The following is an 18,823-nucleotide window of genomic DNA, read 5'->3' as shown; positions in this document are numbered from 1 at the left end:
TAATTGCTCCGTATTTGAGTTGGTTCCTCTGACAATACTGGTTTAAACTATATATTATTGAGTTGTTTATCTCAAAACAGAATGTAAAAATATATAAATAAAGGTCAGGGTAATAAAATCGTTAATTTTACGTTAACGTAATCATTGTTGGAAAATAGTTTTTAACTGAATACGAGAGAGAGAGAGAGAGAGAGAGAGAGAGAGAGAGAGAGAGAGAGAGAGAGAGAGAGAGAGAGAGAGAGAGATCTTGGAATTACTATCATGAATTTCTGGGATAAAGCAGCAAACGACCAATCATTCGATGCTCTGTCACTGAATAAGCTAGTGCATAGGAAAAAGGTGGCTAAATAAAATTTGTGAATCAATAGAATGAACACAGTCCTTTATAGTAAGCATTCATAATTTACTAAACAGAAGAGCTACAGTAATTTTGCTAGATATCATACTTAATAGAAAAATATTATAAACAAAAAACATATAAACATACGCATATGATTTCATTTTCTTGTAATACCAAATAAACTCTGTGAGTATAAAGAATAACATCAATGTATATTATAATGCTGAACAAGTACTTAAGCTGGACTCAATTGGAAAACAGCATAAATGTGTAACAAGAAATTACGATAATAAAATCTAAGAAGCCAAATGCAAACAATTCAATTGGTTTTAATGTTTTTTGTTTATACTTTCAATTTGTATTTTTTCTTTTAAGGTATTGGTTTTCACATCTCAAAAGACCTTTACATTTTTTGGCGTTAAATCATAATTGAATCTATATGCATTGCATAGTTCATGGTATTAGTAGAAAAAGGATGATGGCAATGATAATGATTATTGCTGTGATGATGCATGAAGAATAACCTTAACAAACGTCATTGAAATACAAATAAAAAAAAACAGAGGAAATAAAAAAAGAGGAAATGATAAAAAAACATCAGTGTAGATAAATCAACGAATAGCTTAAATTACACGAGAGCTTTTTATTGGGATCGATTTGCTGTATCACTTTGCAAACAAAGTGCTTTATTTTCCTTCATCAAGCTTTATACATAAGTGTTATCCTTTTCTACTTCTTCCTTTTCCTCCACTAAACACGTCGACTCCTATACGTGGAAATGAGAGATTACAAGTAAGACTTCCCGATGTGTCAAGACAGCCACAGAGTGAGGTTTCTCAGAATCAGTAAAGATGTTACTTTATGTCTCATTTTCTTATTTATTTCCACGTCTAATTCAGACTTATTTAAAAAAAATGTCGTAGAGCAAAAAAATGTATTTTCATAGGTCGTAAAAGAACAATTTGAATGAAAAGGTGAACGAATTCACTTATTGATGTGCAGTTAATGGTATCAGGTAAAAATAAAATTAGGGGATGATATTATTTAGAGAGAGAGAGAGAGAGAGAGAGAGAGAGAGAGAGAGAGAGAGAGAGAGAGAGCAACCTGCAATCTTTGACTAAAATCGTAAATAAAGTCTAAAGGATCTAGTCATTGTGTTCAGAGTCATTTTATTAAACTTTAAGGAGGTTTTTTATTTGTCATAAAAAAAAGAAACACAGAAGAAAAACTGCTGAGAGACTCTTGGACTGACTCATCCCAGTCGTTCAGAATTAATCATAATCAAAAACTATTCAACTGTTTAAGTGTCAGGTGGCAGTTCATTAGAATTCAGGAGATTCTCTGTGGAAAGGATAGGTTTTTGAATGAGACGTTTACAGATTTTTCCTTTTTAAGTCAATTTTGGAAGTTTATCTGAAGAGATTATAAATAAGTTACTAGAGTTTTCGGGTTCCCACAATTATTTCACCTCAAATGAAAAAGAATTGTTTTTGAAAAGCGAAGGTTATTTGAAGTGTTTTATTCTTATTATTATTATTATTATTATTATTATTATTATTATTATTATTATTATTATTATTATTATTATTATTATTATTATTATTATTATTATTATTATTATTATTATTATTATTATTATGACTGCGAAGTAAATGATTGCTTATATAACTGATGAGTGATGGTAACTAGAGAGGATAGAGAGAAAATGATCGGAAATATCGTTGCTTCATTATAGGAAAGAGATTCTATATCTCTCTGACTCTCTAAAGGCTTCGTCGCTACATAGGCACCGCTTAGTACATCGTATATATAAGGACTACATTTATCGGCATTTGTATTGTGCAAGATGTACTATATGGAACACTCTGTTTGAGAAAGTGACTTATTTGAAATTTAGTACACTCCCTGTCCCACCCACCACCACCCACTCTCTCTCTCTCTCGCTCTCTCTCTCCCTCTCTCTCATCTCTCTCTCTCTCTCTCTCTCTCTCTCTCTGTTTCGGTTTTTTTACGAATTAATATATCAGTGTGCTCTTCAATCTCTAACGTCAAGATGCAAAGGAGGATTTCCGCTATGGTTGTGTTACTAAAGAAAATAAGTTATTGTCTTTATCATCCTTAATTCCATACAGAAGGAATTTTGTCATTAATAAAAACCTCAGTGCATGATGAAAAAAAAAAAAATATTCATCCAAAATGAAAGGTATGATACCTGGTATTTGTTTCTCTAAAATGAAAATAAATGAATGCAACGCAATTACGTTGTGATTAATGTGTTTCTGTCCTGGAGAAATACATAACATAAATACTCTGGAACAGGGTCAGCTGAAGCATTACTCTGTTATTATCACTCGACCTCCAAACCTCCCCAAGGCACCAGCAGCATTAGGCAGAGGAAAAAGCGTGATCCGCATTCCGATTATCCGGCAAGCTCTCAAGATATAGCAGCATTCCTATTTTGGAGGACGAAACTGGAACGTCATCTGGTAGGATGGAAATAAAAGAATTGTTGGAAGAAAGCACAAAAAGGTGTTACTGATTGGGAATAAAAATGGCGGGAGAAGGAATTAGGGAAGAGATAATGGACGAAAATTAAGGTGTAAGAAAACTTCATAAAATAGAAAAATAAGATATTTATTATGATATTTAGAATAAGTAAATGAAAATTCCAGCTTTTAGTAAACGAAGAAATGGACAAAAGAAGTAAAACACAATAAGGATAGAAAGGAAAGTGACTAAAAAATACAAAGAAAAAGTTGTCCATGAAAAATCAATGGAATAAATGAGAAAGAAAAAGATTCTTAATTAAGGAAGAAATGGAAAAAATAAACCAAATCTAGGTGTTTGTCATACATTATTCTGTGTACTCGAGACCATAGAAAATTATTACTGAAAATTCTTTTCAGTTACTACAGCACTACCTGGTTAAAAGTCAGCAAAGCAGTACCTGGTTAAAGGTAACACACGAGGAATGTAATTCCTGAATAAAAGGGACAGACAGCTTAGTTATACCAGAATAAAAGGGACAGTCACCACAATAATATCCGGATAAAAAGTCACCAAGTAATGTCTCGAAAAAGCGACTGCACCAAAGTAATACCTGGATATAAGGTACAGACAGTACAGTAATACCGGGTTAAAGGAGACAGATAGCACACTAATACTTAGATAAATGGGACGGGCAGCATGTTAATACAGGGTTAAAGGTAAGAGACATTACAGTAATACCTGGTTAAGGGTATCACTCAGATCAATAATACCTGGATAAAAGGAACAGTCACCATAGTAATACCTAGATAAAAAGAACCTGGATAAAATGGACAAGCAGCATAGTAATATCTGCATAAAAGAGACAATCACCACAGTAATATCTAGATGAAAGGGATAGCAGTACAGTATAGAAATGCCTGAATGCCTGGTAAAACAGGAAAGAAAGCCGAGTAATTCCTGGATTAAAAGGATAGTCACCTCAGTAAAACCTGAATAAAAGGGATGGACAGTACATCAACACCTAATTAAGGAAACAGGCAGCAGAGTATGACCTGGTTAAAGAAGGCAATTACCACAGTAATACCTGGATAAAAGAGTCAGTCACCACTGTAATACCTAAGAGGGACAGTCACCATAGTAATACCTGCATAAAAGGGACAAACAACAAAGTAATACCTGTATTAAAAGAGAGAGTCATCACAGAAATACATGGATAAAAGAGATAATCACCACAGCAATAACTATATAAAAGTGACAGTCGCCACAGCAGTACCTGGATAAAAGAGACACAGAGAACAGTAATACCTGGATAAAAGATAAAGGGGACAGCCACCACTGGTAATTTCCACGTAAAAGTGGCAATTATCACAGTAATATCTGGTTAGAAGGACAGAAAACACAGAAATAACTAGATGAAAGTGACAGTCACCTCAGTAATACATGGATAAAAGGGTCAGACAGGACAATAATACCAGCACAATAATGCCTGAGAGTTCATCCACGACTGTTCAAAGGGTGAATGTTCGAATGAAAAAGTAGAACTTTCAGTTGGACTATCAGCACAAAAACCACTCCATATCTCCTCTCTCCCTCCCTTCCCCTGTTCCTCTCCTCCTTCCATCTTTCCTCCTTCCCCTCCTTATTCCCCTTGCCCTCCCCCAACATGTAGACTCTCATTCCGAGATTTCCTGGGCATTCCCGAATTGGTCCCTTGTGTCCTTGTTGGCTTCAATGCTTCAATGTTGTCTTCATCTACGTGAAAAAAAAAAAGAAAAAAAAAAAAAAATTCTCTCTCTCTCTCTCTCTCTCTGCATTGGCTGAATGAGGACTTTGTTGATCCCTCGGGAAGTGGAATCATGTCGAAACGTCTCCGTGCAATGAAGAGGTTTCAATCTGACCCAGCAGCGGGATAGAAAATGTAACATAGATTTTAGAGATAAACATAAAGAATATTAACTTATTAGTATTAAATTGCCTACTTATATAATATAATATATATTTATATACTATATATATATTAAATATATATATATATATATCTATATATATTATATAATATATTATATATATATATATTGTATATCAGTATATATATATATATATATATATCTGCACTTCTCCGATTTCTAGATGGGACCTCACTGAGTAAATACCTCAAGTATGTGAAGTTAATGAGAAAGAGATTGGGAGGTTCGAGGTTAAAGAGGTAGGTGATGAGCCCTTAAAATTAGCTGATTACTAAAAAATGATTACGGAGAAAACAGCATACGAAGATAAAAAGATGAGGATAATCAAGAACAAAGACGAAAAGCATTTGGGATGAAGAACAAAGACGAACGAGAATGTGAGGAGGCGAAGGAAGAAAGATGAGATGCTGTCACGAAAAAGACGAAGTAGGAATGGCAAAACCTGACGTCCCCCCAAAAAAACTCAGTTTTGCCAAATACAGAGGTGAAGCCTTGTTGTTATATATATATATATACCGCGACCCTAACGGGAATTCACACAGCAGGAAATGGGGAGGCTTGGGAATTTTGGATCCGTTTCCCCTTCCATGTATTTTGACCAAATGCAGGTAGCCTGCTGGCCAACAACTAGAGGGACGGTCACCTTTCTGGTCATGTCTGAAGGACGTTGTAAAGGGATAAGGCAAGTGTTACCAAAGATGCCGCAATAGGTGCAAATACTTGGAAGCAAATCCAGAGAGAATTAGAAGGAGTATCCTAATGTTGGTCTATTGTACTCACTTTAAATTTGAGAAACTTACTGGGTTCTCGTAAATTTAAGGATGTTCGCCTAGTGCGAGTCTTGTATTGTATATCATATACATAGGATAATTTGGTTATTTTTCAATATAAAAGAAAAAATATTTCCATGACACAAATTGTCCTCTTCCCCTCTGTTGAGTCTGGTCACTAACAAGCTCGCAATAACATAGCAATTTACGTAGACATGAGAATAGTTTAACTGTCCGTTTTCTACTTCTTTCCTGCTATAACCTGACATTGTGGAAGGTTTGGGGCTAAAAGGGGATCCTTCTTTCGCAACAACTAAAATGCCAAGAACCGTCCTAAAATTTTTGTTAGTATAGAGAGGTTCACCTTATGAGAAACTAACGGTGGCGATGTATGATAATTAGGATTAAATGATTTTCAGCGTGCTTATCTTTGCTTAGTATCTAGGCGATTTCGGTAGGGGCAATCTCTGCTTACAGTGCTCCACTTAAGTGTTGTGTTTTCATTATTATTAGGAGGTCGAACCATGTATCTACGTACCATGTTTAATAACTATATTTAGTGTTTTTTGTTTGCAACCCAGTGGTACCTTGTTCTCGATTGTACATAATTTCCAGTAATGATTTCAGTGCCACGGAGCCAGTGAGAGCTCCTGTACATTTTATTCTTTTGATTACCTTATAGCATTATGCTTGTAAGTGAACATATTACTTGTCCATTCATTCCTTTTTGGAAATAATTTCTGGCGATTCTTTTAAGGTACTTGACTTTTCATTTTCCGATCACTAAAGGAGGGCCACCCTTAGTTGTTGTTTCCAAAGGGCACTTTAAGCCTAGAGCCGTAGACCGTAGAGAGTCCCCCCTCCATCCCCGTCCCCGAGATATTCCCAAAGTAAAATCATACACCCTGGCCTGTCCTGTTAAACATATATAATGTGTACACACCGACAAAACATTATGACTTCCTGTTAACCACATTCTTTAAACAGAAATAAAGAAAACTTGTATCAAAATTTAAATTCTTTCTTTATAATATATTCATTCATGGCTAGCATTATGGACACAAATAGGGGATTAAAAAAAACAAGCTCATTGCTGCCATTAATCTGGAAAGTCCCGTTTCCCGACTCTAATACTTAGCTGGAAGGATTTTTTTTTGTAAGACCTACAAAGTGAAATGTGAAAAAGCTTGACAACTTTCTGGCAAGAGTTTGCTGGAAGTAGATGGGAAGGAAAATGTGGAAAGCAAGGCAACTGGGTCACAAGGAAAGCTGCTCAGGAACACGGTGGGTGGTATCCTTCTAAGGAATGTACAGAATAACTAGGTGTACATTTAACACCAAATATTGAAAATACTTGCCAAAATTTTGTCACACATCTCTGCTCACACCCAGAAAATTTAGAATATGAACTCTTCTCTTTACATTTAAAGTAGCAAAGATATATGACCATGGGAAAGTCCAAGATTTCCAAATAATAAAGGGAAAGACAGATTGCTATAAGAGTCAATCTATCACAGCAGACAAAAGAACTTTAAGATTACCTTACATTCATAACTTTGAAAATCAAAGGCGAAGGGCCTGATTCAGTTCTACATGATCGTAAGAGTACTTGTGAACAGCAGTTCTATGAACTGCTTTCAGAACATCAAATGGTTCTAATCTCATATATAGTTTTGGTATAATGGATACCACAGCACTATTTTGACTCTTTTGTCGATAGGTTCTCTCGTTTCCCTTCATCACATCGCTGTAATCTTCTGTGCTTTGAAAGGCCTCAGATTTATTCTCTTCTTTGGGTATTTTCCCTCATCCTGGTCCATGCCTGGTAACTCCATACTGAATTTGTCCATGCCTGGTAATTCCATATTGAATGACTTGCTTTATCCAACATCTGCTGCTTTTTCTCAAGCAAAAACATCATTATGCTGCTGTTCCTAAGAGGCGAAATGACAGCATCGTGAACTGTAGCACCCAACATCGGCAACTTTTCCTCAAACAAAGACCTCAACATTCTGCTGTTGCCCGCTAAGAAGACGACTGCCCTCTGAACTGCACAGACAACTTTCTGTAACTTTTCCTCTGCCATATACCCCCTGCTGTTGGTCCACTGTAACATTACAATTTTCTGGAAGAAGGAAAAAGCCAATTACGTTTCATAAGGTTCAACAATTTTCTTAAATGATAAAAACAATGTTTATGCTTTGATAAATATCCACTATTTGATCTAAAGGTAACACAAGAGAGGTGATTAATTTTATTACGCATAAAAAGTATATTCTAAGAGAACAGGGGATAACTTGTCAAGAACGTGGCGCAAAAACGCATTATAAGAAAGAAACTTTAAGAAATATCTATGGCGCAGATGAAGGCAATCCAGGTTTCATACAATGCCTTTGTTTCCTTCCTTCCTCCTTTGTTTCTCTTTCATTCATTTGCAGTTTAACAATTTTGCTTTCGGATGAACCTCCTCACTGATGATCATTTCAATATAAGAAGACAAGACTTGTTTTGATACTGGAAATCGAAGTCATTAAAGTATTTTGTGGATACGAGACAAAGAAGAAAGAAACATTTAGGGTGAATTCTTCACGTAAGAAATTCTGTGCTTCCTTTTTTCTCTTTTACTCTGCTGCACTGCCTCCTTTCTAACATCCCTGGCTAGCCTTCTGGCTCTAGGACAGGAATGTAAGATTTAGCCAAAGGACAAATGCTTTGAGGTCATTTATCTCTGAAAGGAAAATTGAGAGTAAAGGAGGTTTGAAAGGCATAACAGGAGAAAAGCCTCACATTTGCACCATAAAAAAATGTTAGAAGGGTGGAAAATAAGAAGAGAATGTGAATGAAGGTACAGTAAAAGAATGAATGGGGTTGCAGCTTGGGCCCAACGGGTCACTGCCAAAAACCTTAAGTAATGCCTATAGTGCACCGCGAGAAGTGCACTGACGGCAATAACCCCCACTCCCCACCCTAACCTAAATGCTTCTAGTTTGTCACTTACAGTCTCAAGTAATCTAACCGGAAGAAGGTATTACTACAGAAGGAAAGATTTTCTTTTTATTGTAAATATAAACTAATACCTTTTATTTCTTTGTAAAAGGTCTTAGTTTATATTTGTTTTCCTTGCCCCTGTATTGAAAATGGACATCAGACTGCCTAACATATTGACTTTAGCTCTTTGGAAAAAACAACATTGAAAACCTTTTCTATTAACCAACTGAAGCATCTTATAAAACCTTATCTTTGCTTCACGACAGAGAGAGAGAGAGAGAGAGAGAGAGAGAGAGAGAGAGAGAGAGAGAGAGAGAGAGAGAGAGAGAGAGGCTACAGCCATGTAATAATTTCAAGTACGTGACTGATTTGCTTGCATTATTTAATGGAAAATACAGGGGTATACATCTGGTAAATACTAGGATGAAATACGAAAATGAAGCACCTTTCAGGAAGTAGATTCATTATACTTTGGATTATTACCAAGGAAATTACATGGAAAATTCAAAATATCATTACAGCCTATCTACTGCTGTCACCATTTAAGGTAATATTACTTTCGGCTGATACCAACCGGGATCAGCTGAAATAACAACAGATCCAGTTTTTTTTTTTTTTTTTTTACAATGACACAATCGCTGTTGTGAAGTATTATCAGAACTATAAGTTAGCAAATGCTCATATACAATATGGTAAATCACAAGTTAATGGTTTTCCCAGAATAGCAGTAAGTAATAATAATACGTAGTACTTTGCATGGATTAGTTGAAGGATTCCAGATTCAATCCACAGATTTACAAGATAGAAAAAACAAGAACCAGTAAAAGAAGAGTTATTTGATGTCATTTTATTTGAGAAAAGGGACGTTTTTGAAGACAAAACATGCAAAAAGGCCAATACAATGAAATAAATAAGGCAACTCAAGAGACTCTGGACTTCCAAAACAGCAGTTGAACCGGGAATTAAAGATTAAAAGAGGGTGCAAGGGAAAGGTAACATACCCTGGATGGGTAATTCTCTACGATAATGGTAAGTGAGGTTGCATGGTCATTCTTTTCCAAGAGAATGGATATAATTAACCATATTCTAAAAGCAGCAAAGCAATTCCACAGAACACAAGGAAGGGGTAAAGTTAGTTACAAAGAAATCTGTAGTATGGTATCAGGTTTTATATATGTGACATACTGAAGTTTTTATTGATGGAGGTGGAATTTGTAAAACAGATGGGAAGTTACAGCGGCTAACTCAGCTTAAGATTCCGATAATTCTCTATTTTAGTTGTCTGTATGGTGGTTTATGTCCGATTCTGAACACTACGATTATCTCCTTTGTATGGAGTGAAAATATTTTGTATTTCTATGATAGGAAAAGGTTCAAATAGGTTACCCAACGGTTTACATCGGCCTTTCTGGTAACCTTTTGTGTTTTTTTGACAGAACTGGCATTCTACTGCAAATTTCTCTGGGGGACCGTAGTTGATAGTTGGGGTTTTCTAAGGGGTCCATGCAAAGCCCTCTGGTTAGGTTAGGAGGGTAGGTTGTTTTGCATCTATAATTTTTACAATTTTCATTTTTTAAATTAAAAAAACCCTCGGTTTCCTGCTAAATTATAAAGGGCGTTCCAATGGGCTACTTTGCAGTGCGAATCATTCTGAATGAACGAGTGAATGATGATATTCGGACTAGAATGCCAAGCACTGAGTCACTTAGTACTCAAGTTCATGGAAGGAGGGCGATGGAGTACTTTGCCAATAAGATAAAGAGAACCAGAAAATGGAATGAATTACAAAGATCCAAAAATATAAATAAAGAAATCCCACAACTGCATCAACAAGTAATAGTTTGAGGAGCTGAAGAACAAGAAGGACGAAAGGAATCAGGAATGGATGGAAATTAAAAGACTAGAAAGTGGGTGTAGCTAGAGGGTAAAAGGATGCTAAACAACCAAATTTCACCAGCTTCGTCATCCATGTATCATTATACCAAAGAACTCACTTTTTAGTGACCATTCTGCAAGTTTAATATAAAAGTATTTTTCTTAATAGATTGAACTGTCCGTAATTTCTAAACTTACTTCATTCAGACATTTCAGAAATTCCACCTCTTCTTCTTCCAGTGCTAGGCAGGATGTCAGGGCTCCGCTTGTAACAGTCAAGTTGCTCTTACATTTCTCCGCCACCTGCAGAAATCGTCGGATTAGAAATGACAGATTTTCAATTGTGATATTAATACTTCCTAACTGCAATATCTGAGATAATTAAGGTAAAACTTATGTATCTTTACTTCCTCGGCAATCTCAGTGAGTTTCATTTTTTTTCATAAGATTACTATCGCAAAAATATTTTTTATCTGTTGGATATTTTAATAAAGTATTACCATAATAATAATTATGGCGGTCAAACAAGGATGCGTCGGCCCCTGGCACCGACGATCAATGCTAAGTATAACCCTAAACAAAATGAAAACTACATAGAATAGATGGCTGTAATTTGTATGTTTGATGAGTGGACAGAATAAATTCAGATGGACAGACAATGCCATCTCAAGAGTTTTCTTTTATAGAAAAGTAATGTAGTAATTATTTATGGAAATCTTTTCCTCTTCCGCCCATGAATGAAATCACAAAAATTTTGCAGCATTATTTCAAGTCTTCACAAATCATATGCACATTTCATTACAGCTGAAAAGGTACTGAAGCAAGAAGTTTTAGAGGAAGATCATTTGACTGCAAGTAATGGAGAATACAAACCAAATACATACCAATGAAAAGTTATCCTAAGCCATCCACTCACCTTGGCTATTATATTGGTATGTTTCCTATATCCATTTACCAGCACCTTTTCTTTCATCAATTCCTCCTTCCATCTGTGACCGCTTTTCTCCGTTTCGTCCAACAACTGAGATGATGAGATGAAATTCTCAGTTGGCTTCAAGTTGCTTTGCTTCTCTTCCAAGTCAAGTTGTCTTCCTTTAGCCTCGGAGAGGAAACTCTTCAGGTTCTCCTTCACTTCTTGGATGTATCTGACCAACTTTTCATTAGCTTTCTTGGTTTCCATCAAGTCTCTTGTAATTTCGTTATCTATCTTTCTATTGGAGACTCTTAGTTCTTTCTCTAGTTTTGAAAGTCTTTCCATTAAGTTTTCAATATCGCAACAAGTTACTTTGTTTTCTCTACAAATTTTGTCAGTGTCATTTTCAATACCCTTGAACCACTCCTCAAAAGCTCTTCTCTTCCTCATTTTGGGGAAAGGACGTTCACTGGCATCTTCTGATCTTTTGACATAATTCAGCATATCAAGCAAGGCGAAATTAGGGCTAAAGGACTTTGTAGATGTACCACTGAAAACCTTACGACAGAAGGGACAGGAGTTTGAGTCATTATCAACAAGCTGTCCGATGCAGGCTGCACAGACAGAGTGGCAACAAGGAAGCAGGAGGGGACAACGCTCTTCCCCGTCTAGAATTTCATGACAGATCCCACACTCCATTGGTGGATGAGAGGTCTGGCAAGGAAAGACCACTGTGACATTTATATATTTGTAATACCCAAAATTAAAACATGGAAATACAAGAAAATATTACTTGAACAACGATAAGATGTTCTCCGATGTGAATTAATCCAACTATTAACAATATATCTAAAAGGTGATGTTATCATCTGTGATTTCAAGGAAACCATTTTACGTGAGACATAAGAACCTCGAATAATATTTCGTATCTCACAGACAAGTGCAGAGAATTTAGCGATTCTTTGTAAAGGAACCCTAAAAATCTCAGTTGATTTTTTCAGAGACTTGAATCGTCATTTAAAGGCCATCTAATGAACATGTCTCCTGGCTTTCAAAACTGTCCTTCTCTTGGTTAATTAATAACCTGGTAACACAAGAGCAGATACACCTGCACAACAACAATCAGGGGTTTTCGGCGGTTCTCAGCTTCACAGCTGGATTCATTTTTGGGTGACTTTGAAGAGTGTTAGCTCCCTACTTCAGTGACAAATCGTTTGTTACAATGTCTACCACTTTAACAAGTCATAAATAGAAGTACAACCACTACATTATGCACAGTGAATCAACTGTAAGTTGATAATAAAGTTAATTATTATCACAGTCCCTAGCTAATTAAAAAAATATTAGAAAAAATTGCAGTGATATCAATTTAAAGAAACTGCTTCTGTACAAAGGATGGTAAGATATTTTAAAAAATTTACGTTTATGATTATTAGTGGCAGACATGGTAACATCACTAGAGGCTTGTTTTCCAGTAGGAAATGAACTGATAAGACCTTCAGATTCACAGTTGTGAAAGAAGAGATTCTTTTTATCTTTGCTGGTAAGATATACAACGGTGTTAAAATTGATTAAGCAGCGTATTTGTGCTAAAGCTGTATTGATTCTTAGAGAGAGAGAGAGAGAGAGAGAGAGAGAGAGAGAGAGAGAGAGAGAGAGAGAGAGAGAGAGAGAGAGAGAGAGAGAGAGAGAGAGTCGTTGCTTGATAAAGTGCTGTAAAATTAAAAATTATTTGGCTTAGATGGCATTTAATACGACAGAACAGTGAATGACTGGAAAATGTCACTTTTAACAAATAGGCTATTATTGACAAAGCAGGTCTGTGAGATGTAATAAGAACACACAATGGCAACTAATAAGAGAATGGATATAAATTCTTCAGTGAGGTAATGAAACAGACGAGCAAAATCTGAATCAAAGATCGAAAAATATGAGTATATATATAACAATACTGATGATTAAAAGTGGGATTCCATTTTGGGTATAAGACTTCTAATGGCACTGTGTTGTCATTTCCAATTACTTCCCGGTAAAGAAAAAGTTGACTCACCATTTCAGCTGACCACCTAAGGACTAGAAGGGGTGACAATACGCGGGATTTGGACCTTTGCTCTAAATTCAGCAGGTCCTGATTTGAAGATTTCTTCTTGAGGAAAACCCTGAAAAATTTATATCTAAATGTAAGTGTATCCATTCATTAGCAACAAGATTATTCTTCCGCCTCCATGTCTACTCTATCAATCTTTCTCTATATACTGCGAGTCCTGGGAAAGACCCAGCCATGGGAATAACATTTTGGAATGATGAGAAACATAGAACATAGAGCGCATAAGTTTGTATGCTTACATATTAATTTGGTCGAATTAGCTCAAAATGATGGCCAAGCTGGAATTAATTTTCCCTTAAACATACTGAAAGCGGAATTTTATATAGAATGTGAAAATCATATGCCTTACTTTGCCAAATTTGGGGAAAAAAAGTTTCTTATGTTAGAAGGGGGAAGGTATATAAAAAGGATTCCATACTCCATCACGTTAAACATAAGAAATCCACATTAATATTGATGTTTGTCACAACTATTGTCTTTCATTCGGAGAGATATTGAACATACTGATCATAAGGAAGGTCAGGAGAATGTATTGGAGCCTAGAGCTCAAACGGTGCAAGAAGTGGTCTTCATGTTTTAATATTTATGAATTCTGCTCTTCTGAACAGACACTTTTGCAACAAAAATTGGAAGAAATGTAAAAACAAAAAAAGAAAAGAATGAACTAAAAATATATACTCTTTGTGTTGTGAAAGATAACTACTGGTAGTGTTCACGATGATCATTGAGTCTAACGATCCAGATCCTTGACATCATCATCGTCTGACATCGACTTCTGCAACAACGAATCGATTTTGGGAGTCCTCACCTCTACAGTCACCACAAGTTAAAACACAATCGAGGCCATTCTTCTGACAAGGGCATGTCTGAGTGCCGCTGGTATTTTTGAGGACCTCCGACTCTTGTGGTGAATGTGCTTAAGGAGATTAGGTAGGGATGGCTGAAGGTAAGTTTTGACTGGAATCAATGTGTTCTCCGGCCCCTTTCAACAGGATTCAGACATTTTAAATTGAAATATTTCCACTGTGACACCTGTAGATGAACTCTCAATGGGTTAAAATGTGCTGCTCTTGCTGATGGCGGGAGACGTCCAGGGTAGAGAGAAGAAACAGGAGGGAACATTTTCCCTGAATTTTGCATGACGAAGTGTTGTCAGTATCACTGGGTATAACCTTATAGCTGAGAGTATATGAGATTGAATCAGATCTGTTCATATAGATGAAGATTGTAACTGGAAATTGAAGGTAATAAATTGGTAGTTACTGCATTAGTGTTGTAGTTAAAAAAAAATTGTACTGTGCTACAGAATTTCAATAGTATGCACTGGATACAGATTAAAGAATGACATAAGCAATGAAGGTAACAAAGCTTAGTACATGTTGACAAACATGCCATATCCAGTGCGCCCAATGACCTTCGGAGTGGCTGATAACTCTCCAAACTGGTCAGCAATCAATTGTATCTCAAGAGTTTTTAGCAGCTTTAGGATTTGTTATTTCTTGGTAAACTAAAACAGTCTTAAAGTCTTATATTACAGACTGTATAAGAGAAAATACTGCATAATAATAATAATGATAGTTACTTTGGAAATTCGCACTAACGTGATCTCATAAATGTAAATAAAACCCAAACTTCTTGACGAAATATATTGTCCAAAATTTCCCTCGGTCGGTCGGTCGGTCGGTCGGTAGAGAGAGAGAGAGAGAGAGAGAGAGAGAGAGAGAGAGAGAGAGAGAGAGAGAGAGAGAGAGGGCTTTAGCATCTTTTTCAGCAGAATTATAAGTCTAAGAATGAATATCTATTCTATGGGAGCTAACTGGTCCGCAGAATTCTACCCCAAAATGGCTGAATGACTTCAAACATTTTGGGGCCCAGACATTGCTATATAATCTTAATAATTCTCTTTCAAAACACTGCTCTATAATCTTAATAATTCTCTTTCAAAACGAGAGAGAAAGAGAAAGTGGTATTACTTTTGTAATCTTTACTATTACATGGTTTCAGAACATAAAATTCTCTTAATAAGAAAGATATGATTATTGAAACACGGTTGCAAGCATAGTGTCGTCACTTCCGTAACAATGACGTCTCAGCAGTTGCAAACCGATATATTATTTCTACTTCACAATTAAATTACTTACAAGACAATAAATTCTCTTTCGACAAATTGGAAGAGATAAGATTTAAACCATTAGTAATATAAAATAGTTTCACAACAAAGGAATCTCTGATTACTAAAATGAATTGAAGAATCTTTGTGATCGCTATAAATGTTTCGCCTCAAATGCTCCTAGAAGCTTCCTACAGGATGCAATGTGCTCAGTCTTGGGCGATCATCGCGAGGTTACAAACCTTTGTTGTGAATGGTTCACAACAAAGGCACGTGCATTGTACAATTTACTGTTTACAAAAAAAATTAAAATCATGTAGCTTCAAGTAAAGAATGATACGTCCACAAAGATACGCTTTGCGAAATTTTATATATATATATAATATATATATATATATATATATATAATTAGCACAAATTACGAAATAGACAGAAATCGCCATTTTCTTCTAGTAAATACCAAATGGACTATTAAAATGATCCAGAGTAGTTATCATTATTATCAATATCTGTTTCTCTAAATCTTGTTATTTTTATATTAGATTTTGTTCACAATCTTTATATTTTTCATTTGCGTAACTATTATTTAAATAATCGTGGTTATTATTAGACTACCATTAGTTTTCATGTCATCATGTCTAATGTGTTCAGGGTCTTCACCCCCCTTGCAAGGAACCCTGAAATAAAGGTTATCATACTATACTAACCTAGCCTAGTACATCGTGTAAAGGGGTTATCATACCAACCTAACCTAGTACACCGTGTTACCTGGCCACTATAGGAAACAAAAAGTACAGGTTTTCATACTAACCTAACCAACCTGACCAAACCTAACCTAGTCGGCCATGATACCTGGCTGGGGGGGTGGACCCCCTTTTAAGGAAACCTAAAATAAAGGTTATTATACTAGCCTAACCCACTTTACCTAATGTAAGCTGGAAGGGCGTGTTACCTGGCCAAAGGAGTTCAGCACCCTGTACCCAAACCTTTCAAGGAAGCCTAAAATAAAATAAAGGTTATACTAACCTAACCTAGCATAGTACACTGTGTTACCTGGCCCGGGGTCCCTTTAAAGAAAACTAAAATAATGGGTTATCTTACTAACCTTGCACACAGTGTTACCTGGCCGGGGGTGCTTAGACACTTGGACCCACCTTTAAAGGAAACCTAAAATATGTCCTATCACACTAACCTAACCCACCTATCCTAGCCTAGTAGGCAGTGTTACCTGGCCGGGGGCCAAAGCGGAAACCTAACATGAAGATTATCATAGGAACCTAACCAAATTACCTTAGTAGACAGTGTTACTTGGCCAAGGAAACATAACATAATGGTTTTCATAATAACCTTTACTACTTAACCTAGCAGGCTGGAGTTAATAACCAAGCAAATGCAAGAAATAATGACTGCTGTGGAAGCAGAAAGAAAAATTATAAGGAAACACAGATGACAATTGACAAAACACCCGAGATGTGTATGTGTATGTGTGTGTGTGTGTGTGTGTGTGTGAGTGTGCAGTAGAATTGCAATTTAAGTGAAGTACGAAGCGATAAATATATATAGAACGTTACATTGACTTTTTTTTTTTCAATAGTTCACAAGATAAGGGTACCTTTAATTTACTTCAATAAAGAATATACTGTAGAACGATAGTGATATATATATGAGTCACATCACATTACCGTGATTCATATACATACATTGAGCTACAAATGTCCTTTAATATCTGATTCGCTCTACTATGGAATTAATATATTTTCATATATGTTAACCGAAGGGGGACTTTTTAGTCAATAAGTAATTTGTCGGCTCACGGGCACGAACCATTGGTGTGGTTAGGCTTCACTGTGCGTCCTGAATTTGTTGGATTCGATGGTTCGCCCCCGTGAGCCGAGAAATTTCTTATTGCCTAAAAAATTCCACTTCAGTTAACATATATGAAATTATATTAATTCCGAGGTAGAGCGAATTAGATATTAAAGGACATTTGTAGCTCGATACATATATATATATATATATATATATATATTATATATGGATACGTATTGTATATATATATATATATATATATATATATATATATATATATATATATATATATATATTGGCGCCCATGTAGAGGAGATCAGAGTTGTAGCATATTTGGTGCCGTCCTAGCAACAGGGCGCCATCAGCGTCACGTGTGGTCAGGCAAGGTGTTACTAGCGCACTATCGACGTTAGACATTCCTGATGGTCAAGCAACACGGCCTAACGCAACGCTAGTAATGATCGTGTAGTCCAAATTAGTGGTTTTACATTGAAAAGCATGGGATGATTCCTCACTCTGTAAAAGACAACGGTAAATGACGTCACCAACGTGACGTTTATAGCGCTGGTATCCAGGCCCATAAACTTCTCCCAGGGTCTCCCCATAAATAAACCCCGAATTCCCATCGTGTCCCCTACATTGTACAATGATAACAGCATGCGTGAATCACTCACTATACCTGGTGTTTTCTCCCGACCCCAAAACCCCGAATGCCCATCGGTTCGCCTAGCTTGTTGGACATAGTTCTACGGTAAATTACAGGTTAATTTGAAAAGGCAACGGCAAATTGTTAATTAGCAACCGTTAATAAGCAACCAATAACTGTAGGAAACGTTAATTCCCAAATAAAAGAAATATCGGAAGCGGACATAATACTTACATCTACCTACTGGTGTATGAAAGGTAGAATTTCCACCAAATGGCGCAACCACCAACACTCCTACGGATGACGACGTGGAACATGCTTTCTCTGAAGTAAAATGCTCTTAGTTTCAGCATCTTTTGACGATCAAGTTACACTACTTTTACACAATCCATATAGTGTAAAACACACACAAAAAAGATAACCTACACATTCTCAGTTCACTACAGTATAAGAATGCCTAAGCACTTACACACGCGACGAACTGAACACTCTTTCCTTTCTATCACTTGCACCGATCTTGTAGTATGTACTACTAAAGAGACAGACTGCAAGTCGCGTGAAAAAAAGCGACTCATGCTGTATGAGAGTTGCCGGTTGCTGTTTTTGTTACCACGAAACAAATTCGTCATATTATGAGTAGCTTTTTACTGTATTTTTAATGTTAATCGGCAGCCAGGTCAGATGTCAACACCAGCTGTAACACCAAAAAGGGATAAATATCTTAAGTTCCAGATAATCGAGTATCTATGTCCTGGTAGCGAAATGCTGGCGCCCCCTCATTCTTGAATCGATCAAGTTTGCTTTTTGT

General features: G+C 36.2%; 1 protein-coding gene across 1 annotated transcript; it reads right to left on the bottom strand.

Moving 5' to 3' along the window:
• Positions 1–7,208: 7,208 nt before the first annotated feature.
• On the bottom strand, positions 7,209–18,525 carry LOC135209006 (E3 ubiquitin-protein ligase rnf168-like). The gene is made up of 5 exons (XM_064241542.1): positions 18,250–18,525; positions 13,394–13,502; positions 11,347–12,057; positions 10,629–10,733; positions 7,209–7,692 (listed from the first exon to the last, which is right to left on the bottom strand). Coding segments are annotated over exons 1-5 (1,272 nt in total). The 5' UTR covers positions 18,252–18,525; the 3' UTR covers positions 7,209–7,347.
• Positions 18,526–18,823: the final 298 nt, after the last annotated feature.

The sequence above is a fragment of the Macrobrachium nipponense genome, chromosome 37 (genome assembly GCF_015104395.2).
Source record: "Macrobrachium nipponense isolate FS-2020 chromosome 37, ASM1510439v2, whole genome shotgun sequence".
NCBI classification, from domain to species: Eukaryota; Metazoa; Arthropoda; class Malacostraca; order Decapoda; family Palaemonidae; genus Macrobrachium; species Macrobrachium nipponense.
The sequence above is the reverse complement of the archived record's forward strand: the minus strand, read 5'-3'. Positions and strand labels throughout refer to the sequence as shown.